The sequence below is a fragment of the Centruroides vittatus genome, unplaced genomic scaffold, assembly GCF_030686945.1.
Source record: "Centruroides vittatus isolate TY-2023 unplaced genomic scaffold, ASM3068694v2 contig_551, whole genome shotgun sequence".
In the NCBI taxonomy this organism is placed as follows: domain Eukaryota; kingdom Metazoa; phylum Arthropoda; class Arachnida; order Scorpiones; family Buthidae; genus Centruroides; species Centruroides vittatus.
The window spans coordinates 154263-181930 of record NW_027122328.1 but is presented as its reverse complement, the minus strand read 5'-3'; the positions used below and the strand labels follow the sequence as shown (position 1 = coordinate 181930).

General features: G+C 31.3%; 1 protein-coding gene across 1 annotated transcript; it reads left to right on the top strand.

The window, feature by feature from the left end:
- The first annotated feature begins 20 nt into the window (after positions 1–20).
- On the top strand, positions 21–27668 carry LOC136978828 (double-stranded RNA-specific editase 1-like). The gene is made up of 3 exons (XM_067274647.1): positions 21–108; positions 11554–11744; positions 24916–27668. The coding sequence occupies exon 3, from the start codon at positions 24930–24932 to the stop codon at positions 26784–26786; it is 1857 nt and encodes a 618-aa protein (XP_067130748.1). The 5' UTR covers positions 21–108; positions 11554–11744; positions 24916–24929; the 3' UTR covers positions 26787–27668.

Genomic DNA, 27668 nt, shown 5'->3' with positions numbered 1-27668 from the left:
AAATTATTTTATTTTCAAATACTGTATTATGATTATTGTATATTTCGACCGTAAGAGGGCGCTGATAGTGATGTATCGATCATCGTTTTAACGTAGGATATTTAAAAGGTTTGTTTCTTTCAATAACTTTTTAATATTTTCATTAAATTATATATTCAAAATACGTCACGCATGTACTAAACTGCAGTTAAAAATTTATCCGTTTCGGCCATGTAAAAGTTAATCAAATTTATTATTTTGATTTATGTATCTGCCATTTGTTACCTGCGTACGTTCGAAAAAGCAGTTTAAAGAAAAAAGAAGAAAATTTTATTAATTTTTCGCTTAATTTTCTCGTATAAAATGCCTAAATTGAACGGCATTGATTTTATTATCGATTTTGCTTTCGTATTGTTAAAATGTCAATAGTTTGATTGGAAGCACGTGACTTTTCGGTTCCGTCCTGGTATGACGTCATAACTTGATCGATGATCGAGTGTTTCACGCTTATTTTTGGATTAAACCGTTCTTATTTTAGCTTTAGAAATGAAGATGAAAACGTCTATAAATGCATAATGCGATAATTAAAAATTGATATAAGCATATGAATTTTTTATTGAGGGGAAGAAGTATGGAAACGGCGTGTTACCATGTTTTAAAGGCTCCACAAAGATGTATTGTCGTCGTATTAATGCTAAAATTCAAAAATCTTTCCTCTGAAATTAGTAATAAGTGTTATAGATTGTTCTCATTCCGTAAATGGAATTAATCGTAGTATAATTTGCGTCAAATGAATATTTTTCAACGAATCTCTTGCTTTCTAACTAAAAACCGTTTTAAAGAATATATTTTTTCATTTTACATAATGGGGATATGTATTTAGGTATATTTAATTATAATAATTAAATATACGGGAGCCAGTTTGGCCAACATGGCTCTATACAATTATTCTAAGTGTTGAAAATATATTCTATATAATATATTACTATAAAGTATAAATTTAAATGTATCAAATGCCAATTTACTATATATTTTTCGGCGAATCTTTTAGATTTTAAAATTCATAGTAACATCGTTTCCAGCCACATGCCTTTCATATAATAAAGTGAGCCTTTATTTTTTATAAATTTTTTACTTGATATCTTACGAGAAAACAGAGTAGACTCTTCTCATAAAAAAAGCACGTAAGAACTTTCACAATTGCACATCTTATTTTAATTGAATTTTTGCGTGTTCTTTTATATTTAAAAACGAATTAAGAAATTGGGAATAATGATAAATGATTTTCCTATTGATTTTCTTTGTCGTATTTTATTCATACGTTATATTCGATCGTTAGCATATGGAAATTCATAACTGTTATTATATTCGATTTTTAATTTAACGTCGAACTTTTTAATAGTTGATTCAGCTTGCATTTTACAGTTATTACATGCATTATGCGATTAAATATATAGAAAAGAGTATAATTAAATAAATTACCCTCTAAATTATTAATTTATCAGTTTAAATTAGTTTCTACTTTTAATATAAATTACATTTTGTACATTTTATTACAACTATATCATAAATAACAATTTTATTGTGTATTTTCCTCGATACATATACAGTGATATCTCAGTTTTCGTCGATAATTCGTCAGAAAACAATCGACGAAATCCGAAACCGACAAAAACCGAGGCAATTATTTCCATATGAATTAATGTAAATCTAATTAATTCGTTCTAGACAGTCCAAAATACATACCAAAAACACATTTTATAGATAATTAATATAGCGTTAAATACTAAAAGCAATAAGAAATTAATATAAAAATACTAATCTAAAAGAAAGCAATGGAATTACTTGGCTAGACGCGGGGGGTAATGTTGTAGAAGTTAGTTGGACTTGAGCTTCTAGCCTATATCGCCCCGTGGTAAAGTATGACGTAATTGTCATGTAACAGTATTTGTATGCGTTTACGATGGTCGTATCGAGGGGAATAATGTCTTCCGGGAAGTCCGTTTAAGGGTAACTGGCCCCTATTCAGGCCTTACAGACGTGGAGAAAACCCGGAAAAATCCACGTGACCAGCCCGTCCTGGCGAAGCGCGAAACCACGACCGAACTCCCAGTGTTCAGGGAACGGAAACGTTGGCCAATGGTGGACCGTCGCCGGGTAATGCTCACAGAACGAGAAATAACGCCTCACTGAGTCGGAAAACGCGTGGGTCGCCCTTTGTTTTCGCAAAATTAACAGCGATGTTATTTGGGCACGCCGACGAAATCCGAGGTATTACTGTATATTACGTTTGCATTCGTGTTTCAGTTTAACGTTGATACATTTAATTAATATTCAGGAAGATCGTGTCGCTAATATGATCAATTAAACGAATTAGCGGATATTTTTTCCCTTTCGTTCCTTTTTTAATTTAAACGTTTTGCATTTAAATTGAGTATAAATTGATTAGCCTAATGAATACGGCTATAATAAGTTGAAGAGCTTATCATATCAGGAAATGACTGGAACAAAATTACTAAGTTTCGTGTTTAAATAAAAACATTATTAAACAAATTCGTTTCGTTCTTATTTCATTGTAGATCGACTTCCGAATATTTTATCTCGTACAAGACTTGCCAGTATTCGTGTTGTCATATGTATGAAATTCCAGTTTTGTAGAGTCTTCCCATAAGTATACTTCCATAAATATATTCACCTAAATTCCATATCTAAATACGAAAAGGCGGACATAAAGATGATAGTGTTCAAAAAGTCACTACAGGCTACACTACGTTGTATCGTTTGTTTGGGATAGTTGTATTTTTACATCAGAGTGACGCCTTTTCTGTACTTAAACATTAAAAATTTTTTAAAGAATGTGCTTATTTTCACGTAAATTTGACGTCAGTCTTAACGAATCGATTCCTGTTGATGCACAGTGAACGTTTGATCATTCTGCAACTACACTTTATAAGATTGATTCTATCCACTTAGCATCTGACTTTTGTGGGGAAGACAGAATGATTTTATATAATTTGTAATATAAGATAATATTTTTTACTATTATCACAAAATGTTTTACTTTTTTAACAATATTTTACAAACATTTTACTTTTATTTCAAAGGAAATAGCCTATATACTTTTGTGTAGCGCTATTACGTGAATTTCCAACAGGATTTTCATTGCATCTTAGTTCGTGATTAATAAGAATGGTTTTTTTTACAGTACCAGACAAGTTTTACAACAGCAAATTCTTGTAATAAAATGCCTATAAAATTTAATAATACATGATGAATTATCCTGAATGAAATTATGAGGAATTATTATTGCAATAAATCAATGGCAGCTCACGTAAAATTAGAATTTAAAAAAGAAAACCGAAATATAGGAGTTGAATTGAAAGGTAGACAAATTATAATATTAGAAAAATTACAAAATTGAAAGCTAAATACAAAAAAAAACAAGAAATATTGTGAAGTCTTCTGACGTTCATTCGCAACCGTCGGAACAACACAAAGGAAACTTTTAATTTTATTCTCATCTTTTTACTGGTCAAGTTTTCCTCGTCGCGAAGCATATTAATTACATCTTAATTAAAATTGCATAATGGCACGAGGCAGAAAACGGGAAAATAAAATAAAAGTGCCACAGCCTCGAGGCGCGCATATGACTGCTTTAGGGGCCCTTCTCCACCTACACTTAAACTGTTAAACTTGGCATATCAATAGTGTATATTGTTATGGAGTTGTAGTCTTACAGAGTTGCAGGCTTTATCTACAACTTCGTAACAGAAAGATGTTTGCGGTTGGCATCTTGAAAACGTTGTTCATCACTGCTCTAAAGATAGATCGACTCTGCTATTATTAATTGTGTTCTGACAGTTGTAGAAGACTTGAAATGTCTTCAATTTTGTAATTTTTCTAATATATTTCGTCCTGGATTTTCTGATATTTTTATTTTTACAAATTATCAGATGTCCACTTTATTGGTCATAACAACAGTTTTGTTTATTTGTTACTCCTTTTTGACACTTTCATTAAGATTAGTTCACTATAAGTATATTATTAAAACCAGAATAATGTAAATATAATGTGAATAATTCTAGATTAACTGATTCTGGATTGGTATAAAACATATTATTAGATCTCTGATCAATAGTAGGGCTATATATTTAATTAATAAATGTTCAGAAAATTAAGTATTCTTTCATTTTTCTCCCTCCTTTTATTATAGAAAATTGTTATTCATAATTTCATTTAGAAATTACGAACAAAACAACACTAATATATTTCTGAATATATAACAATAATAGAAAATAAATAAGTTTACATTAAAAATCAAACTTTTATACTCTCATTAGCTAATATACTATGCAATGCTCAAGTTATCTTAAAGTATCGAATGGATTCAAAAAACTGCTCGTAATGTTGCTAGACGTGGCCAGTCACGGATCCAGAAGTGCCCAAATGGAGGGGGCTAACTCAAAAATTTTAAATATTTGGATAATTAAAGACTTTATTAATACGTAACCTACACGACGAGTGTATTGTGAATAATCTGATAACAACATGATTGCCATCAAAAATGTTTTTAAAAACAACGCTTTGAACTTCAAACAAATAAATTTTAATTTATTTTAATGGGGAGACTCCTGTAGTCCTCTCCTTATATCCGCCATCCTGTAGTCCTCCAATTTAAAATGATATGTATTAACTATATTAATGATAGATATTAATTATATTTTAGAAACATTGAACGTAGATTGGGAAATCATATTAATAAGGTTTAAGTAAATACTTTTAAAATATTCACGCATCGTTAGGTTTTAGGTGGAAGCGATAGCGCTGATGTCACGGATTCGTTTGATAAAATGAACTTTTATGGTCATTCTAAATAAATTTGTGGGCTTTCGCGAATTTTACTATTAAATACGATGAAACGGCTTCGTAGGAAAGCACTGCGTATAAATAAAAAGAAAGATAAATTTCCAGAAAAGTTGAGGAAAAAAGACGAAATACAAAGGTACCGCCATCCAAGCACAAACGGTGTCTACAAAGGCATAGCATCGGGCGAATGCTACCACAAACATACATACATACATATGTATAGGACCGTCGAGAGCGGGTTCCTTTAGCCTTTTGTTTTTTGAACAAATAAAATATGTAGAATGTTTATTAAATTAATAAAAACCAGTTAAAGATTTTATTTTCTGTTCATAAAAGTAACATTAAGGTTATAGATTTAGGGATTACTACGGGTCTCTAAGTTCTCTCTGGTCCAGGAGAAAACTCCCCTCCTCTTGACAGCCCTGCACACATATTTACAAAAAATTTTATCTATTTATTTAACTAACAAATTTATTAAATTGAAAGAATTATTTATTCTATTTTAATCTATTTTTTGTAACAAAAACAATATCTAATTTAAAAATATATATATTTATTTTTTCGGGTTATTGAGATATATTTATGATAAAAATATTATTATTTAATGTTCAAATGCTATATTCAATTGCAAACGCATAGCGAAGTAACCTCTAGCTAAATTTAATGTTTCAAAATGTACAAAACGTATATAACTCTATAAACTGGAATTTTTTATTTATATGCGAATTTATATACCAACAGGTTATTTTAAAGGACTAGTAGCTCTGCCCGGCGCTGTCTGGCTGAAAAGTAATAAACATTAAAATGAAAACCATATTAAAAGTTTGGTTGATGGGCTACCATTGTTATGTTTATCGCGAAACAACAAGGGAATAAAATCAGAGGGAATGGTATATACAAGTTTCGTGGTAACATCTATTTTCCGGAAGGCCTTGAGAATAACTATGAAAAATTTGGTTCAGATCGGTCAAACGGTTTAGAAGTGTATGGAGAACAGATAGACGGGCAACAGACATTATATTTCATATTATAATGTATATACAGGTATACCTCGAGTTACGTCGTTCCCGATTATACGTCGTTTGTCAAAAAAGTATATGGAAAAATAAAAATCAAGTTTAAGTCAGTTTATTTGACTTTAAATCCGTCCGCCACAAACATTGAAGTCGTAATATCACTAGAAAAGCGTTGAAAGCACATAAAATCATATTAAAATATGTACATTTACAGTAAATGTTAATATAATCATCATAAATCCTAGAGAACGAAACATGAAAACATGTGTTTCTGTGTTGTCGTCTTATTTAGCGGTTTTTAAGTGCTCATTATTGGCGTTTAGTTACGACGTAAGTCGAAACTACGACTTACGTCGTAACTACACAAGTAAATCCCACTTACGTCGTTTTTCGACTTACGTCGCCTCTCCTGGAACCAATTACCAACGTAAGACGAGGTATACCTGTATACATAACATATATCATATTTTATAGCATAAACATAACCTGGATTTGAGGTTATAAAGTTGGATTTTCTTTAAATTTTATGAAATTTAGAATAATTTTAAAGAAGTTTTTATGAATATAATTTATGAAAAACGGAAGGTGTGAAGAAAGCTGCTGAGTGGATGAGTTGTAGGGGATTTAGTATCCTTTTCCTTTTGCCTGCTGCCTACTTTTTCTGAATCACGGGCTTGAAGACCATGCTTATCTGTATATTTGTGAATAGATGTAACCCTCGTATAACGCGGTAGTTACGTTCCAAAAAAGTGCTCCGTTATAAAAATCGCATTATACGAGATTCACATTACACAAAAAGTGGGTTTATGTTCCAAAATGAGTTTTTTTAAATATAAATTTTATCTTTGGTGTAAAAAGCAGTTTTATTTAATTTGGAAAATTTCTTTTTACAAAACATGAATTTTTACAAACAAACCAAAATAAAAAACTTATTAAAATTCGTAAAATAAAGAACTGTATTATATATTTTCATTGTATACAAAAAAATAAATTTTAATCGTCTACTGCTATCTTCCAAAACAACATTTCGCCGATAATATTTTATTTGCCAATGATCGGAGCCCACCATTTGCCGACTGCATAAAACCATTGAACGAACCACTGTTAATTGGTCGTGGGTTTGTGCCCCACCAACGGACTGGCTAGGCCGGATGGCCGAGCGGTCAAGGTGGCAGCCTACGGCTCTGAGGGGCCCGGAATCGTATCCGAACGGGTCGAGAAATCCCTAGAAATTTTTCGGGGTGGTCCGTTCGGATACGTCGGACCCCGTCCCTCACCACCCAGTCGCTCCATTCTGGGCCTGGCCAAACCCATAATTGGCCTAGTAAAAGAGGCCTCTTAGTGCCCACAGGGCGGAAAGAGTTTTAAAAAAAATACCAACGGACTGGCCACGTGGAGTTTTCGGGTTTTCCTAATGTTAGTAACCAAACACGAACGAAATCCGAAATAGGGTCAGTTTCACATAAAAGACCTTCCGGAAGACATTCTCGACAGATCGCCCATGTGTATACGAATAAAACGAAACCAATCAATGACCGGATGTCTTCATCGTTTGAAACCTTTTGGACATTGCAATGACTTTCGATTTCTTCGGATTCTTCTGCTGGTTTAATTTTCAAGAAGTCGGTTATGAAAGTCTGCCGAACTTCAGAAATAATTGAAACATAAACTGTTTTGTTTCAATTATTTTTGAAGTTCGTTGTATGGTGCTAAACAAATTTCCAATTGTCTTTGAAATTTACTGGAGCGCTGGATAGAAAATCAATATCCGCAGAAATATTTTCTAACTTACTTTTCAAGTCTAATTCTCTTAATTTTTTTTTTTTTTTAAATTGAATTCCTTAATAGATTTACCAAAATTTTCGGCTTAACTGTTTCCATTGGTATTATCTACATATTTTGGTCCATGTCATCTCTTAACTGTACAAATTCATTATCATTTAAATCTTCCACCTCAGTATTAACTGAATGAACTTTAGCTAAAAATAGAAGAATATAAACATGATTTCGTACGAATTGTTGTATCGAAACCACGTTGTGTAAGTACCGTTTACAAAGTTAGCTACAATTTGTGGATCCTGTAACATAAAAGTACTGCGTTAGTACTTTTATGTTACACGATCGTATAACGTAAGTACATGTTACTATAATTCATTCTAAAATACACGTTCAATATTTAAAATCAAATGAATTAAATTTAATTTTAAGAACCCTACAAATATAATTAGCAATGTGATTACAAATTTTGAGAATTTATTTATAATTTATATAATTACTATTATTATTTTTTAATTAAATTATACAAAATTCTTTAATTATAATATTGAAAATAATTTCTTTATACTTAAAATACGTCTTCAGATATATGTATTAATTGATATAAATTAAATAAATTAACGAAAATTAGCGGCGAAATTTTAGGAATCGGCTTACTGCTCTGGGGGGGCCGAGATTTAATCCGTGAGAGCGACTCTTCGAGAATTTTTCGTAGATAATCCGTCCCGGATATGTGCCCTTCTCTCATTCGTTATCCTCTTTGTGGACCTAGCAAAACCCGTGATAAGTGTGGATAAAAGACCGTTTTAATGCCCACAGGATGGAAAGATAAAAAATAAAAACAAATATATTAAATTATAGTTCAAATGCTATATTATTTATCATCGACAACGTTACAAAAGCAAAAATGATTTAGAAATCATTGTAGATTTTCGTCCGATGGCGATAATTATCCTTCCCAAAAAAGTTACAAGAATACACCCAATTAAAAATACAAACATTTTTAAAACAGGAACTGTTGATATACGGACGTCTTCTTTTTTTAGAGTATCGTCACCAGGGGGCAGCTTTTCTAATTTACATTAGAGTACCTATAGTATCTAGGTGCTCGAATTTACATTTTACCAGCGCTTATTTCGTTGTAGATAGAAGCCGAAACAACCCCCAGAAGGTATGATAGGGAACAGAAGACGTCCGTGTATTGCCAGTTCCTGTTTTAAAAATGTTTGTATTTTTAATTGGATGTATTCCTGTGTTTTTAAAGGACTTTTTGGCGGCCAGTAGCCGAGAAAGAAAGGTCAGTCGCCAAGAATGTATTGTCTGGAACACAGAGTTTTCTACTCTGTGTTCCAGACAGAGCTTATCATTTATTAGCCAATGATCGGAGCCCATCATTTGCCGAGTGCGTAATGGTTCCTTAATGCCGAGTCCATAATAATTAGTTCCTTTTTTGGGAAGGACTATGTCTTCAAATAATTAATTAGAAATTATAATAATGATATACATTACACTTACATTAATTGATATGTAAATAAATAAATAAAATTAAATCCAACGGTCGACAACCGGTGGTCTGTGGAGAAATTTTGACATTGATCAACTGAAGGTTACGCGAAGGATTACGAAAGAAATGCAAAATGCTTAGTTGCTTTTTTCACTCATTGAGGGTTTTTTCGAATCTAAAACCAAATACGAAGTGATTGTTATCAATAAATAATGAACAATAAACAATGTTGTGAGTGCAATTGTCGTCCTTCGTGGAAATGCGCTAAGAATCCATTTCAAACAAGCAGCAATAAACTTTAGTCTTGCATTAATCTATCTTCTATATCTATATATATAATCGAGACGAGTTGATGATAATAATAATAATAATAATAATAATCAGCGCAGAGCCCAAACGGTTAAGAGTAAAAAGTTGAAATTTGGTACATAGTTACGGTACGTCACAAAAACGCACACTAAGAAGGGATTTTTCGAAATTTCTCCCCACGGGGAGAGGGACAGGATTAAGGCTTAACACTTCCATCAACAATGGAAGTTTTAAGTATCAATAGAAGTGTTAACTAACAATGGAGAACAAGAGAAGGCGACGTTCAAGATTTACGGGCGCTGGAGGGGGGGAAAAAAAAAGTAATATGTTAGAACATATTCGATTTTCAAATTTAAACAGATTAATTCGGTTTTTCTCGACTTTTCTTCTTTAGAACATTCGATGAAAATCGAACGATATAATCAGAACACGTCGTGAAAATCGAACAATATTACAATATTCGATTTTCAAATTCGACCTTTCTTTAGAAGTACTTTGTTGATGAAATTACTCTTTTTCTTTTGTGACTATAAAGTAATAATTTTAATCTTCGCTATCGTCACTTTTGCCCGAGCAACGCCGGGCCTACCTGCTAGTTTGTTATAATTAAACATCCGAATTTCACATTAATATAGTAAAATTGAACTTTTATGATCATTATTCTACAGATTTTGTATGGTTTAAAAAAATTTATGGTAGTGGGCCGCGGAATTCAAAATTGTGAGTTGAGTGGTCCATGAGGTGAGAGAGGTTACCGACCGCTGCTTTAGATCACTCGCTCTCATAGTTGTTCGTTTTAATTATCTATATTATATATCTGTTTTCTTTTTATATTTAATTATCTGTATTATATATTTTATATTTATGTGTATAGCATTATATATGAATTTATTTTAATGTTAGGGTTATATTGACATTACGTAATTTTTTTCATATTTATTAAACATTAAAATAGTAATGTCCATGTTCATTATAAAAAGTTTATAAACATCGAATTGTCCTATAATGTTGTTACTATTATCATTATATTATCGGATTTTATTTATTTTGTTTCATTTGTTTTTAATGAATTTGCACAAAATAAAAACACATCAATAAAGTTCTCTTTGTTTTAATCCATAAAAATGAATTTGATTTTGGGTCTTTCAGATCTCGAGACAGTTTCGTCACTTGCGCTCCGTTATATCATATCTGTCTGGGAGAAGTGTTTTCTTTTTGTTTTGTTTTTTAAAACTCCACTCTGGTCATTTAAGAGGGATTTTCCTAGCAAACCCATTATGGGTTCTACCAAGCCCACAATGGAGCAACCAGATAGTAAGAAACCGGGCCCGACATATTCAGATGGACAAACTCTTCCCCGAAAAAAGCTTGGAGTTTTTTCGATCCGTTCGGATTTGATTGGATTCCGGATCCCCAGAGCCGTAGACTATCGCCTTAACTATTCGACCATCCGGAAGTCCTTTCTTCCCTTTTTTATTATATTCTTCGTCTTCGTGCTCCGATATAGAAAGGAATGACAAGAAAACGTATAAAAGTGCTTTAAATGGCCGTTCAAGCGTTGAAGCGTACCATAATGCTCACATTTCTCACGCATACTATACAATAACATAAAAACTCCGAAAGTTGCTAGAACAACGCGGAAGACGATGAAAACGCGACATTAACAGACTAATAATTTTAGTTTTATTTTTCAATTTTGGACTTATATGCGGCTCCATTATCTTCCCTGTCGGCTAGCAAAATTGCTTTCTGTTACCGGCGGTTAATTCAAAAACATCGGAGTAACATTTCTGGATATTTAACAATTATGTATGGGAAGATCATGTAAGAATTGACAACCGAAACTTCCATCGAAAGTTAAAAGGGAAGTTCGAAAATCCGATATCTAAACACGTTTTCTTGCAAGAAAAATTTGGACTTAAATATTTTCAACAAGATTGTAACCTGGGAAACCACTATACAAAAACACTGTATATTACGATAAATGATTATTTCCGATTTCATTATACGTATATATATTGTACCGATAATCGAGAAATGATATTTTAATGCAAATTAGTATTTAAAAATATCACGAAAGTAATAATTTATTATTTTATATAGGAGATTTCCGTTTAAAATTTGATTCTTCACCATGTTCATCATAAAATAAAAATAAAACGTTACGAACTGGCAACACTTCCGCTTTTGCTTCTTTGTGCGAAGGTGAAGAATTTTGGCGGTTCCCGTAAACATTTCCATAAGGTCGAGAGGTTTCTACAGGAAAAAACGTGAAGTAGCGTGGAAATAATAAGGTAAAAATAGTTTAAATCAATTTTATTTGTTAGATTTTTAATACGAGCGTGATATAAGTACACGTCCGCTAGCCAGCTTAACACTGACGTATAGGATGTTTGTTTATGCGATTAACGCGTAGCGATTGCATAATGTAATGAATATAACAGCTTATTTCTGTTAGACAAGTAATAATTGCTTATAAAAGAGTTAAATTAGAATTTATGAGTCCTGCTTCAAGTGGTGAATCACATTGATGTGGCGCCATGTTAGTTTCAACGTTGGGAAAATCCGATTCGAAACCTTTGATTATAGGGCGATCGAGATGTTATTTAAATTGAATTTTATTACGCTAGTTTTATTCATTTGGATCTATTCTAAGCTGATAAAGCGTATATTTCTTGATTTAATTTATATAAATTCATTAGAAGAGTAAAATGGCGTCGATTTGTAGCAGAAAACGATCTGTAGATGGCGCTTTAATATAATCATGTTTTCATATGACAACAACTGTATACAGTATAGGTTTTTATTGATTTTGATGCTTTGCAAATCATTTTTAATTGGTTTTTTTTATACACAAATGATGTAATATATCCATTCTATAACTCTAATTAAAATAAACAAATATTTACTATTTTTAATTCTTTTTATCTATTATTTCAATCTACAGAAAAAAAGGGAAATATTCAAAGCTTGAATTATGTTTCTTAAAAATTTTTAATTAATTAGTCTTAATGTAGTCCAAAAGAATCTGGCTGCTCATTTGATTAGTAAAATGTATTGAGTTGTATGTGTAATTTTATTATGGATATTATCACTCATCAGAATTAGCATGTTCCAAAGCATATAAGTTAAGGTGACCAGACATCCCCGATTGTGCGGGACTGTCCCAGATTTGGGTTGTTAGTCCCGCATTGAACACCATCCCGGAAAGTGTCCCACATTTGGTCGTGTAACATTTTCAACATGTTCGCAAGTCGTCAAGAGCACAAAGTTGTCGTTTCTTTTTACTATTAGTAGCCCGGCATGCCCCCTAGTGGGCGTTCTAGCAGCAACAGTGTCATTCTGTAGTATAAATAATAAACTCATATCAATAATTCAATAATAAATTCCTATTGCAATAATAATATACTGAATTTATTGTTAATTTAAATAATATCTAGGGTTGCCCCTAATGGCTGTTCTAGGCATACCGTGACAGACCATCAATGCAAACAGCACCATCAATGGCTTATATATAGAGAGGTTTCATGTCAACATCACGAGTGACGTCATGAGCATGCGCAATTGTCCAGAGCCATCTTTGTGACTTGTTTACGTTTTGTGTGTGTTCACGTGCTCTTTAACTGGAGTTCTTGTGTTGTTTTTTTCGTCGCGAATATCACTATTGGTGATTTGTTGTGTAATTGGGTGTAATGCTAGTTCACTCAAGAACAAAGGAACATCATTTTTTAAAATTCCCGGCATTATTTGTCATCAAGGATCCCAAACTGAGGAGCTTTCACGGCGAAGGCAAACTGCATGGCACTCGAAAATTAACGGGAAAAATTTCGTTACGAATAAAGTGAATATCAATACAAGAGTTTGTCAGAAACATTTCATTTCAATATTTACGTTAATAAACACTAAGTTATATTTTAAAACCTAAAAGAGTTTACTGATTTGCTTATATTAATTTAGTTAGGTATAGTGCATTTATAAACGAATAACTAATGTAATTTCAGGCTTTAGCTAGTGCAAACTTATAAACATTACACGTTAAAACTAAAAGCAAGTAGGCTTATTATATGCTAGTTTCAACTAGAAAATAAAGGTAGTGAACAATTTGAATTAAAAAATTTCCACAGCTGTGTTTAATTAGATTTTTACTTTCAGACAAAAATTCTTAGTTAAGAAATACGTAAAAACACGAGTTTAAACAAACAAAAGAAAACATTTTTCCAAGCAATATTACTTCGCTGTTATTCATTGCTTTTACTTTTATATCAGGAGAAACCCAGCCACTTGTTAAATAGTTATGGGCCTCTAAAGATTTATAAGCTTTCATTTGTGACAGGGTGTAGAAATTTGTTGTCAAAACCAAATAGTTTATAATGTCACCAAATTCTACTTTCGGCCACAACTCTTGATCTACGACGAAGTCTGATAAACTGGCTTCGTATGGATCGCCTTGACATAACGAAATTTTCTCTTCGTGCAGAGCTGCATCTCGTCCTGTTAGACTGCTAGAATAGCTCGCAAGAAAAGAATCTTTTTTAACTTAATCCAAGATAATAGAACTGCAGTATTTTTGTACGTTTAAACTAAAAAAAGACGTCGAATAACAGACCATGTGCAAGCTAAGCAAGCGAAAACTACCACAAAAATGGCGAATGGGCGGAGCAAACGTGTGTTTTATCACGTGACATGCGACCTTGAAACCTCTCTATATAGATAATATGCATGACAAGTTTAGCACAAACTTGTCATGTCATGGTTTTAGCTCTCACAACATAGAAGTGTCCGGCATTTCAACTTAACATACTGGTCACTTTAATATAAGTTGAAATGCACTCATGAAATTTAGCTTATTATAGAGTTTAATTATTGTTATTGTTTGGTGTTTGAGCAAATAGGCATTTTTAAGTTCTGATGTTTTTAGCCTGAACATGTGGTTGAAAACATTAATTATTGTTATTAATGCTTTTAAACATTAAATGTGAATTGTTTTAATCTTTATTTGTTCTCAGCACATGTGTTTAAATTGCTAGAATTTCTTTTAGTTATATGTTAGTTGCTATTAAAGGCACAATAATGGATGAACTGTTATTAATTAATAATAATTAATGAATTTTCAAGTAATAGAATTTTTAATTGTTTTAACATGTCCTTTAATATCAAAGCAAATGCAACTAGAATTTTCACTAATTTTAGATTTGTTTATTTACCTTTTTTAATAGTATGAGTCAGTTACCATTGTAATATCTCAAAGTGATAAGCAGATTCTGTTGTAACTATCAATAATTGTGATTTTTTTGAGTATTATATGATTACACCATCAATATTTATTTACTGTTTCATAAGGCTGTTGTAACTGATTATAAAAATTATTAGATTAAAAAAATAATTTAATGATGGCTAACAAGTGTTTTTGAACTAATGTATAGCTACTTTTATGGTCTAACTTTTTCTGGAAAAATGTTTTTAAACAAGTTGTAAATCAAACCAATTTTTTCATAAATGTCAGTTTAATGTAAATAGATACTGCATCCCTGAAAATACTACTGTATAATATCAGATAAAACAGCTAATAAAAATAAATTCATAAAATATAAATAGAAAATTTATATCTGTGATAAAAGTGTGAAGTCATAACAGTCTACTTTATATTCTCTTTTGATTGTTTTATGCTTTATTTATGTCGACATGAATATGGAAATTTAGTCACAGAAGCATTGAAAATATTAATTCCTTTTGCCACGTCTTATCTCTGTGAAAAGAGTTTTTCTTCTATGGTTGTGCTAAAAACTAAATATGGGAATCATCTTTTATCACTCAAAAACAGTTTGCCTTTGTTTCTAATGTAGATCCGCGTATGGAGAAAATTTTAAATGAAAAACAAATGCAACCATCACATTAATTTCTTTTCTTTACATGTGTACTTATTGTAAGTAAAATGTTTATAAGTTTATAATAAATGATTTTTTCTCATAAAATGATTTCTTTATTATTTTACAACCCCCTCCCCTTTAATATCACCGCGACCCCCAGGTTGAGAAACACTGCTCTTCTGTATTTATCATTTTTCATTTTAATAATTTTGATTGAGTAACAAAACAATTTCTGATTTTTTCCCAGTTTATTAATATTTTATGAAGTTCAGGAAACATATTAAGAGAGAAATTAAATAAATATATACTTTTGTACATGAATTATATAGAATTTGTTAATGAATACTAAAAAATAATCGTTTTTTCAAAGCCCATGTAGATTTATGGTTGATTAATAACAGAATTTTAATAAAACATTTTATTTTTAATTTTAATAATTTGGCAATTATAAAAAAATATATAACTGTTAATTAGAAAAAATAAGTAATTGTAGAAGCAAAACATATGTGCATAGGAAGTCAAATGCTGTTTCATTTTGTCAATATGCCATACTGTGAGGGACGTGAGGGTCAGGGAGTCATGGAAATTAAACAAAAATTTGAGTAGGAACTCTGTATATATAAATTTCTTTCATATTAGTACTTGCAAGTGAGAGCCAATTTGGTCTGGCAGGGGACTTCCCTTGGACACAAATCTCTTTGTCCCTTCTGTCTCACATCTGCAGTTTTGTGTCACACCCTCATGTGGGACCTGTCTGTTGAATTTGCATTATTCTTGTTTTAGTTTTTAGAATAAAAGTTGTCTCAGTTACAGATGTTCATCAACATTAAAATATAACAGAATCTACAATAAAATCTGTATAAAAACAGAAACCTGCCTAAATGGAAAAACTTCTTTGGAACAGAGCACTTTTCCATGTTAAATTTTACTATTTACATTTTTCATCAGATGATTGGCTCTAGTGTTTAAAAGCAAAACTATTTTATCTGGGTCGTTTGAATCATTCTTCTGCTATTCGTCTTTACTGCTGATAATATCAGCAAAGCTTTCTGTTGTGTTCCAAATTGCAATTTCAAAGCCATACGGGAGCTCAATATAAGTTTTTGTCTATTCCCACATGAAAAACAAATAATATTTTGGAAATCAGAATTTGGAGAAGTTCATAAATATAATGGATGGAAAGAGTGGATTAGACTATTAAGAATTTGCAAAAGTTTCCCAATTATTCAGCTTTACGTGAACAAGTTATGCTGTCAATTTTAAAGGATTTTTCCTTCAAGTTTAAAATTCCAGTAATTTTGTCTGGGACACAGGGCCAAATTTAAGCATTTCAAAGCCATAAGCTGAACTTTGTAAAGTCCCTTACCAATCCTTCACAATTTTAGAAGTCAATCATAAAAAGAAAAGAATTAAATCAGAAACTATGTCTCTGATTTAATACGGATATTGGAAGAAAAAGACACAAGGTTTCAACTAGTCTTATGTTTTATAATTGAATTTAATTAAATTTTTATATCCATTTCATTAAAAACAAATTTTTTAATTGGTTTTACCAATTTTTTTAAAAAAGAGTTTATGTTAATTCTTTAAAAAAAACATATTAATGAAATACAACACAAAAGAAAATGTAAAGTATATTTTGTTGGTTAGTAAAAAAAAATTTATTACAAAATTTGACTTCACCTTTCTTTTTTGTAGAAATTTTTGAGGCCCCTTGGAACTCAAAGACCTAAGCAACAGCTTACATAGCTTACTTGTAAATCCGGCTCTGATGGAACATATGTCAAAGCTGATATTTTTTTAACACAGGACACAAACATATATATATATATAATGATCTCGCTTGTTTGTTTCGATACCACATAATGACGTGCCCCGCTAGCAAGAATTGTTGTTGTCCTATAAAATTTCTTGATAAACAGCAACAAGCAGTATATATCATTATATCGGACAGTAATATATAATTAATTTTACATTACTAGTTACAAGCACAGGGCAGCAGCAGTAGCCTACTTTCCCTTACAGTAGGGCTGTCTGACCTAATAAGGCCTGTAGGTCTGTAGGCCCAATAAATATGTAAACAAAACCGACAATTTTTTTTATTTTTATTTATTTATTTCAACAGCATAAACTCAAAAAAGAAGTTTCACAAAGCCGTAAACTTTTATACATATTTTATTTTTGAGTGGAAAGGAAATATTTTTAAATACTTGGAAATGTCTGAATGAAGAAGGAATACTAAATATAGCTGGAATTGTGACTAGAGGATTGATCCCGGGATCCCAACCATTTTTTAGTCCCAAAATTTTCGGGATTAAGTTTTCCTGATCCCGAGATTTTCGAATTGACATCAATTCCAAGTCAAATCAGATATTTCTGTATGATAAAAGTCAGCATGCTGATTAAAGTGTGAGGTTATACATCCATCTCAAGAGGGCACATTAAAAACAAAACGAACAAATTTTTATTTTAAAACAACTGAAACTGTCAGCCTTACAACAAATACTATGATTATATGTTTAATTTCTTTATTTTGTCTTGCTTCTAACAATGTAAAATACTTGTGGAATTCCAAAAGTGCTTTTTTTTTTATATGTATTTTATTGTTATTTGATTCAAAATCCAAAAATAAACTTATTAAATTTAAGAAACTCACTGTAAATTATCTCAGCTTACACCATTAACATGGGTTTTGTGTGAAATTTGAGAGGGTGTTATATTTAAGCTCAGGGTAGATGGTTAGTGTAGCCCACACTGACTACAACTACTAATGTCAATAAGTCGTTAATTGCTTTGTCGTCTTGGACTTGAATGACTTAAAATCAGGAAGTGAGTTTTCCTTCCTGATTTTAAGTCCGTCAAATTACAATGTTGTTATTTTATTGTACTCAGAAGAACATTTAATTAACAACTAGTTTTATTAGATCTGATTAATTTTATAGTTTAGTCGCAGTTTAACCGGCATACTAGTCTCCCCCATTTTTACGCAGCATGCCAGTCATTCTGCAAAAGTACGGTACTATTCTTTGTTGAGTAAATTAACCAGGGACCAGATAAATAACTTCCAATAATTAAATGAGTTTATGAGAAAAGCAATGAATTCCTTGAAAGCAAGAATAAATTAACATACTGCAGCCAATTTGCCTTGTACCTAATAGTTAGTAATTAACTACAGGATGAGAAATAATATGTCAAAAAGTAAACATTAACTTTTTAATGAACAAATGGATTTTAATCAGACCAAAAGCACATTATACAGTATTAAATTCATTTTAATGGTAGACATTTTCAAAGTGCCCCCATCTGATTCAGTAAAAAATTCAACCCTTTTTTCAAACCCTTAGAAAACTGTTTCTAGCATGTCACTTTTGATAGTCTTAACAACCGTTTTAATTGCAGTCTTTAATTGTTCTGCTTTGACACTTATAACAATTAACTTTGATATAACCCGAGAAAAAATTCACAAGGATTTAAGTCAAGGCTGTAAGGAAGCCACTCAACCCCACTACTCACAAATTTTTGATAACCTAATCCAATATTATGATGCTGATAGGTGTTGAAAATACTTTCAAATGCATCTTGGGTGTGGTGGGGAGTAGCACCATCTAGCATAAAGTGATATTTCTGGACAAAATTTTTCCTTGCCAAAGGGAAAAATTTGGTCTCCAAGAAACTTTTATGTCAGGTGGGCAAGCAAGAGTTCAGTGGGAGCCGAAATGTAGGTTTTGCAAAATGCATGGGAGCCGCAGTTCTGTACTGTCTTGGTGGATAGTATGGTAAGGCGTGCAATTTTATTATATAATATAAATATAATATAAAACAAATATTGAATTTTTTTAATAAACATATTTTCACAAAATTATAAATATAAAATTGTAAAAATAATAATAAAAAAACAGAAATTAACACTTTCAGCAAGAGTCGCATGTAACTCAAAAAGATCCGCATTTGCCCGTGTCTGTTTTACATAATGAACATTTGAACTTTTCAACTCAAAAATGGTTGGAAAATTTCAATTTAGTTTGAACAGTGACTAGTATTTGTTAGGACAACTTCAGCTTTCTGACAAATACCAGTTATTGTTCAAAACTGAAGCTGTCCTAATACAGGATGAAAACATTTCTTCATTGCAAATTTAAATAGTTGGCTATCTGAAATAAGCATTTAATATAGATAATAAAATGGAGCCAGAATCCATGAAGTAATATGGAATTTATAGGTTTGCAATTTGAAAATTGCAGCCCAATAATGCAAATATTTATATATATAAACATCTCAAAGCCTGATAATTATATTAAAGCCAAGTGATTACCAGATTAAATCAGGCTACATTACTGCTAATAATTATTAAATACTGAGTAATTTGGCATTAGAAGCTAGAGGTAAGCATTAGGCCGCGACTCCACTAGCCGTAAAACCCCTCGCCGTAAAAGCTTTTAATCCTGTGACCTATTTGCGTTTGCGCTCGGATTGCGGTGGAGGTCCGGCTAGTGAAGCTTTTTACGGCGACAGTACTATTACGGTGTATACATGATATATCGATATAAAGACAATAATTATATTCTACGAGTTTTTTCTGTACTATAATTACAAATGTAGTAAAAGTAATATCTTTACTTTCATATATTGACTTTTATTATTATATTATTAAGATAATATACAGCACTTATAAGCTTAGCTTTTTTATTATATACTCCTCTAAATTGAAGGATTTTCCTTTGGCCATTCATATCGCGTGTTTTAGGCATCCATTATTATAATCAGGATACCTCTTGTTGTAGATACATGAATACTTTCGGATGTTTTCGATAAATCTTTTCAGATCTTCTAGAGTAGCCACGAGAGAACGTACACAAAAGCTCGTTTTCCGCCATTTTCACACCGTGTCATGATGACCTAGATTTCACTGACTTCTGATTGGTGGATGGTACCGGTTTACGGTTATATTCACTTCGAAAGTTGAACACTGCTCAACTCGCTTTTATGTTGGTTTTACGACCTGCTGAGGCGTAAAATATCATGGTCACGTGATTAAAAGCTTTTACGGCGAGGGGTTTTACGGCCCTTTTATGGCTAGTGGAGTCGCGGCCTTAGGCACCATCTCTTATTAAATTAAATAATTTAGAAATTTCTTGAATAAAAGAATTGCATTTGCCTCATGTGACACTTGCAGGTTTGAGTCTCACTCCAGGTCAATTCTTATATTCCAGAATTTTTAAAATTATTTAATAAATATTAATTCATTTTTAATTATTAAATCTAATAAGAGATGGTACCTAACACCTACCTCCAGTGGTGAATTATTCAGTATTCAATAATTGTTAGTAGTGGTAATGTAGTCCAATTTAATCTTGTAATCATTTGGCAAATATTTACTTATTAAATCATGAAATTTATTCAATGTTCATAACTTGTTATCAATATTGATTGTATTAATAGAATGTACTGATTATTCAACAATTAAATAGCATTTCAAACTTCCACTTTTTGATTATTGAGTAGTTATAGTTAGTTACGGATAATGTGCAGGATTATAAAAATTCATGTACATAAAATACAAAACCTTGTTATAATTATCTGTTCATGTTCCATTCTCCATCAGTCTGCTTTACCAGAATGATATGCTTCTTCCAGCTGGTTGGTATCACCTATTAATTTTGTGACTTAGTGTGGTCTGATAAAATATAATGCACTTGTGTTTCTCACTTGGTGGGAATTTTGCTGTTAGAACTCAATTTCTTTTTTTCTTTAATTTGTAATTTATACATTTTTAATGTGAGGAAGACCTCTGTACAGAGTCAAAAATATTTGTTTTAATTAAAATACAGGTAGGCCTCCTACAACGCGGTACCTTTACAACACGTTTTTGCTCCAATGCGATTGGAAAAATGCGGAAATTTTCTTACAATGCGGTTTAGGGTATTTAGAAACGAATTATCTTTCACATAACTGCAGTGGAACTTGATGAAACAAGCTCAGATCTTGAAATAAGGCCAGTCAAACGTTCTCGAACAACTATAATAAGTGACGATGAGGGCTGAATTTGTGAGCATAACATTTTGTTTCTATTTGCTTTTGACTTGAAATCATAATCTTAGATTTTATATGATGTTGAATTTTATTTAAGCTTTTTATGTACATAAATTTAAAAAATGATGAAAATGTTACACCATAAAAGGCAGTTTTTCTCTTCTTAGAACTGAATCCCAGTTTTTGTATTAAGTTGGTGTCTCCTGTAACGCAATTTCCCACAACACGGTATTTTCAAGGAATGTATCTACCGCGTTGTAGGAGGCCTACCTCTTTTGTAATTAAAGTATGTAAGCTGTAGTGTTATTGGTATAATGGTTGTATAAGAATATGCTAGTCATAATCACACATATTTTTATCACTTGCTAATTATGATGTAAAAAAGTTTTATAAGAGTTTTGTTTATCATTTTCTTTAGATAAATGAGGCATTTTTAAGCTACCTTTTTGTGCTATCAGTTTCAACACGTGGCTTATAATTCACAGTCATTATTAGTCTTAACCAGTAGTTTAAATGTTAAATAATAATAATTTTAATAATTGCTTTCACAAGAAGAGCTTACAATGTAATCCTTAGGGATTTCTATCATACTGTTTGTGTGGATATGCCTTTCTTCATTAAAATTTTATTGGTGGGCCTGTTGTTGTAGTTGACTGTGGCCTTGGTATGAACCTTTATCATTCAAAGGGAGAAAGTGTGTTGCTTAACTGTTTTGAAGAAAATTGAATGTAAAAAATTTGAGAATAAGATGTGTAGAACCTTTCAGCAAAGGTCTTACTGCTGGTTCAGCAGCAGTGTGTGCCTTACTCATATTTGCAAACTCACTGATTTGTCTCAATGAGTGAATTTTTCAAATCAATGCAATTTTTACAAAAAGTAATTGTGAATTTTGTGGATTTATACATTTTGTCTATTTATTTTCTATTTAATAAGTGCATTTTTGACTTCTTTGAAAATTTATTTTCAGAATTGCTGTCTATTAAAAATAAAGTTTTTACATTTGGAATGTAAGATTATGAATAATTTAACATTTTGAGTAGTTAAATAAATTCAAAAAATTGTTATTGGGCTGCAATTTGAAAAAATAGTAGACCTATAAATTCCCACTGTTGTCCATCTGTGTTTCCTTAATCTCAAGAACGGAGTTAGATAGATATTGTTCTCGGATTTTATCTATAGGGGCTGTAAGGTACAACCTTAGGAGCTGGAGGCCCCAACTAGCTATATATGAACTTCCAATACAAATTGGAAGTTCATATATAGCTAGTTGGGGCCTCCAGCTCCTAAGTTCATATATAGCTATGTTATTTCAATTCAAAAATTTTTTTCCTGAAAAGTGTTAGATAGATGACCAGCACTATTGTTAAAGGAAAAGTATGGGGTACTGTACAGGGGCAAGTCACTACTAATTTGAGGTTGAGGGGAATATATTTTAAATAAAATAAATTTAAAATATGAATGTCACAATAAATAATTTCTTGTTTATAACTAATTTCCCAAAATCAGATTGTGTGTGACAGTAAACACTCATTTTTGAATGTCATTTCTCTGGTTTCTTATTGTTTATATTGTAAGTACTTTTTCCTTTTCATAGCTAATAAAGCAAGCAGACAATAAAAATATATTAAAGTTATAAAGTAAGAATAATAAAATTTTAAACTATAAATAATTAATTATTTTGAGTTTTAAAAACAAACTTTGACAGATAACAATTCTGAAAACAAATTTTCAAAGAGAAATTGCACACTTTTTAATAAAAAAATAAATAAAAGACAAAATGTATTTTTTACAACAAATTAGTCAAATTGCTAAAGAATGGCAGTGGGTAACTGAATGGAATTGATTATTATCAGTATAGATCAGCGGTTCCCAACCAGTGGTCCATAAGAGCTAAAATATGGTCCATGAAAGATTTAAAACTTTTATTCATTTTAAATTATTATTCCCACATTGATACAAACTGAATTTAATTTTTACTAAAATGTTTTCTATTATAATAGTACTGTTAAAGCGTGTTACTCTTGAGTTTAACGATTATGTATGTTAAAAGTTTTGATTAAAGTTTATTTTTAGATTGACACAGTTTATTTTTCTTAAACCTTGTGGTCCCTGCTAACAACAATGAAATCAAAGTGGTCCCTGGTCAAAAAAAGGTTGGGAACCGCTAGTATAGATGAATCTCAAAGTGATGGAAATAGGCGGATTCTGCTGTGATTTGAAATACTATTGTGAGCATGCAAGAGAATGCTGTCATCATTTTTTTGCCATTTGGTATGACTTAAAACAACATCTAGCAGCAATCCATGTGTCATCATCTGCTTTCATTTGCAAATAGACACTTGTTTTGTGTGTAAAACACTTTTGTGCTGGCAATTTTTCAAGTGTAATTGAGCAAAGAATGTTCATTAAATTTTGTTTTTGTAATGAAATACTGCCACAAGAATATTGGAAATGTTGCAAAAAAAATCAGTTATCAAAATCAAGAGTTTTCGAGTGGTACAAGATGTTCAAGAAAGGCAGAGAATATGTTGAAGATGAACAACACATCACTCAAGTCAGAGATTTGGTACTCAGTGATTGTTGTTTAACAGTTAGGGACATTATTGAACATGTACCAGTGGCACATTGCTTCTAGAATCATCCCAAAAATGCTAAATTTTTCTAAAAAATGTGTTCAAGTGGCCAAGGAAATGCTCTCTTGGGGTGAATTGTTTTTAAATGCATCATTATGAGTGATGAAACATGGATCTATGCTTTTGACACTGAAGCAGCTCAACAACTGAGTGAATGGCATTTGAAAGGTAAAGCAAGACTGAAAAGACCACATCAAAGTAAGTCAAAAATCAAGGACATGTTGACCATTTTCTTTGATTGTCATGGTATTATTCATTATGAATTCCTTTGACTGACCAAACTGTTAACAATGAATATTATTTGAGCATTTTCCATAGTTTGTGTGAAGAAATTCATAGAAAATGGTCTAATTTGTGGGGAGAAAACTCACGGATTTTGCACCACAATAATGAACCTGCTCAAAATCTTCTTGTTCCTGAATTTTTTGGCCAAAAATTCAACAAATATGGTTCTACAAGCTTTGTATTTGCCTTATAAGGCACTGTGTGACTTTTTCCTGTTTCTTCAACGAAAATTTCTGCTTTGTGGTCACTATTTTGAGTCAATTGTGATGCCATAAAACAAAATTCACTGAGAGTCCCAAAGGGGATTTCACAAAAATTACTTTTAAAGCATGTTTCGAGAATTGGGGAAAAATGTTGGCGTAAGTGCATTACAGTGGGGAGATTAATTTGAAGGGAACAAAACAAATTTTGAAGAATAAATTCAAATCTTGCATTTTATTGGACCATTTCCAATACTTTTTGATCACAGGGGTATATTTAATTTATTATTAATTTTTCTATAACTATAACTTTGGTTTTAAACATTTTTGTATTTAAAATGATGCAAATGAAACTCTGTTAGAATTTATTAACTTCAAAAATGTTAAGTACACTTGGAAAAATTTGAGTTTAATAAATGTAATTTAATTTTCTTTTCTTTTTTTTAATAGGTAATTTCACAAAGATGAAGGAAGAAAATGGACTAGATTCTACTCCAAATGTATCCATTAAAAGAAAAGCTGAGGATGAACAAGAGTCTCCTCCAAAACGTCAGAAGAGGAAGAAACAAAAAACTACAAGACCAAAAAATGCTTTAATGAGGTTAAATGAATTGAAACCAGGTTTGCAGTATATTATAGAATCACGAGAAGGTCCGCCTCATAATCCTACATTTGTTGTTTCAGTGGAAGTTTGTGGACAAAAGTTTACAGGTCGAGGCCAATCCAAGCAATTAGCCAAATGTGCAGCTGCTCAATGTGCTTTGGATGATGTTTGTGGAAGTGATTTAACAGGTGATAATATAGAAAATGAAACTGGTGCTTTTAATCAGTCTGAAGGAGGAAAAAAAATTAAAATGGATTTAAGTAAAGAAGAAGCAGAAAAAAGATTAGAAAAAATTAAAACAGAAGCCGAGGATAAGAATCCAGTTATGGTATTAAATGAATTACATCCAGGAATTGAATTTATCTTAGTAAAAGAGAATGTAGCTCTACCCGCACAAAGATTCACAATGAGTGTTGAAATTAATGGAACAACATTTGAAGGGTCTGGTCCAAATAAAAAATTAGCGAAAGCTGCAGTATCAAGAGTTGCTTTAAGCAGTTTATATAATATTAATTATAATGTAACTTCAACAACAAGCCAAGGAATTTTACCAGAAGAATTTATTTTCCCACAGTCAATAGCAGATAAAATATCTGATGTAATTCACAAAACATTTCAAGAAGTGATGGTCGACAATGTTGAGTATGCAAAATGGAAAGTGTTGGCAGGAATTGCCATGACTTCAGACCCTGAAATGAATAAAATAAAAATCATTGGTATCAGTACTGGCACAAAATGTATTAATGGTGAACATATCAGCATGAATGGTGTTTGTTTAAATGATTGTCATGCAGAAATCATTTCACGGAGATGTTTGAAAAATTTCTTGTATTATAATCTAGAAATGATTTCAGCTGGCTTGAAAGAAGATTCCATATTTATGCCAAATGAAAATGGTGCCGGTTATTGTCTTAAACCAAATATAAAATTTCATCTTTATATCAGTACTTCACCTTGTGGTGATGCCAGAATATTTTCACCACACGAGGAGGCAACTTCTAAGAATCCTGTTGATCATCATCCAAATCGCAAAACTAGGGGTCTTTTGAGAACAAAAATAGAGTCTGGAGAGGGAACCATTCCTGTCAAAAGTGGGGATGCTATCCAAACTTGGGATGGCATTATTCAAGGTCAGCAACGATTGTTAACTATGTCATGTTCAGACAAAGTTGCTGCTTGGAATGTTGTTGGCATTCAAGGAGCATTACTAAGTTATTTTATTGAGCCTATTTATCTGGAAAGTATTATTCTGGGAAGCTTATTCCATCCTGGTCATATGCTTCGTGCCATGTGGGGCAGATTTGAAAATTCTCTGGGTGAGTTGTCCAAACCTTTTAGTTTAAACAAACCTAAGATGTGTTGCATAACAAATCCCGAAACACGTCAGCTTTCAAAATCACCAAATTTTAGTGTTAATTGGATTGTTGGATTTGGAAAACCCGAAGTTATCAATGCGACTACAGGAAAATTAGAAAATGGCGAATTTTCAAGATTAAGTAAAAGATCCTTCTTTGAACGTTACAGTGTGTTATTTAGTAAAATTTCATCCGTCACAAAGAAAAAGACTAAGAAACCACCACAGTTATATTCTGAAGCCAAAAACTCTGCTCCCCATTATCAAGCGGCAAAAACAGAACTGCGAAAAGCATTTATGAAAGCAGGTTTAGGAACTTGGGTACAGAAACCAGAAGAACAAGATGATTTTGATTTAAGTTAAACTTCTCCATACATTTCAAGATATATAAATATATATATATATATATATATATAAATACATAATATTGTATATTTTAAATCAGTCATCTTTGAGTCTCAGTTGTTAAACTTTGTGAAAGTCATCACAAGAAATAGTTTTATGGTATTACTTCTTCACTTAAATTGCTTTTTATATGCTGTAACACTTAATTTTATCAACAACACATCACATTAACCCGATAAATATAAATTAATACACAACCAACCATCGACCATAATAATCTTATTGTATTAACTTACTTTGATCATTACAAAGATTGATTTTAATGTACTTCGTTACAGTTAACTGTTGTAGCTGCAAAGATACGAAGACACGATCACGACAACTGAAAGTTAAATGATATTTGTAAGAACTTTTAAATGAACTTTTCACTGCACATAAAAATTTAAGAAATATCTTTTAGTGGCTGCATAAAAAATTATTGTTGAAAAAACAATATCAATCAATGTTAAGAGATTTCACGTAATAAACGGTTGATTTTTATTAAGATAAATATTTGTATTATTGTATTCCATATTGTGATTATTTCATCATTGATCTTTAAGTACATTTTTCAGTGTAGAGGATTCAATGTGTTATCCTTGCTGTTGTGTAATATTTCAAAAATGTGCCTTTCTGTCATTCCATTTGAAATCATTTAGAATGTGGAAACTATAGTGATTACAGTGATTTAGAATTGTAGAAAAATATAAAATGAATATCATTGTAATAATTAAGAAAAATCATTTTATAATAATTCATTTAATTCTTCCTAAATCCTTCAATGATCATCTGAATATTTCCATTTTATAGAATGGAATAGAAAGAAGAATTTAAGTTTTCAGAATAAAATTGTTGAAATCA

What these genes read in the sequence shown, in the direction of transcription:
- LOC136978828 (XM_067274647.1), top strand. Translation starts at nt 24,930, where the DNA reads ATGAAGGAAGAAAATGGACTAGATTCTACTCCAAATGTATCCATTAAA.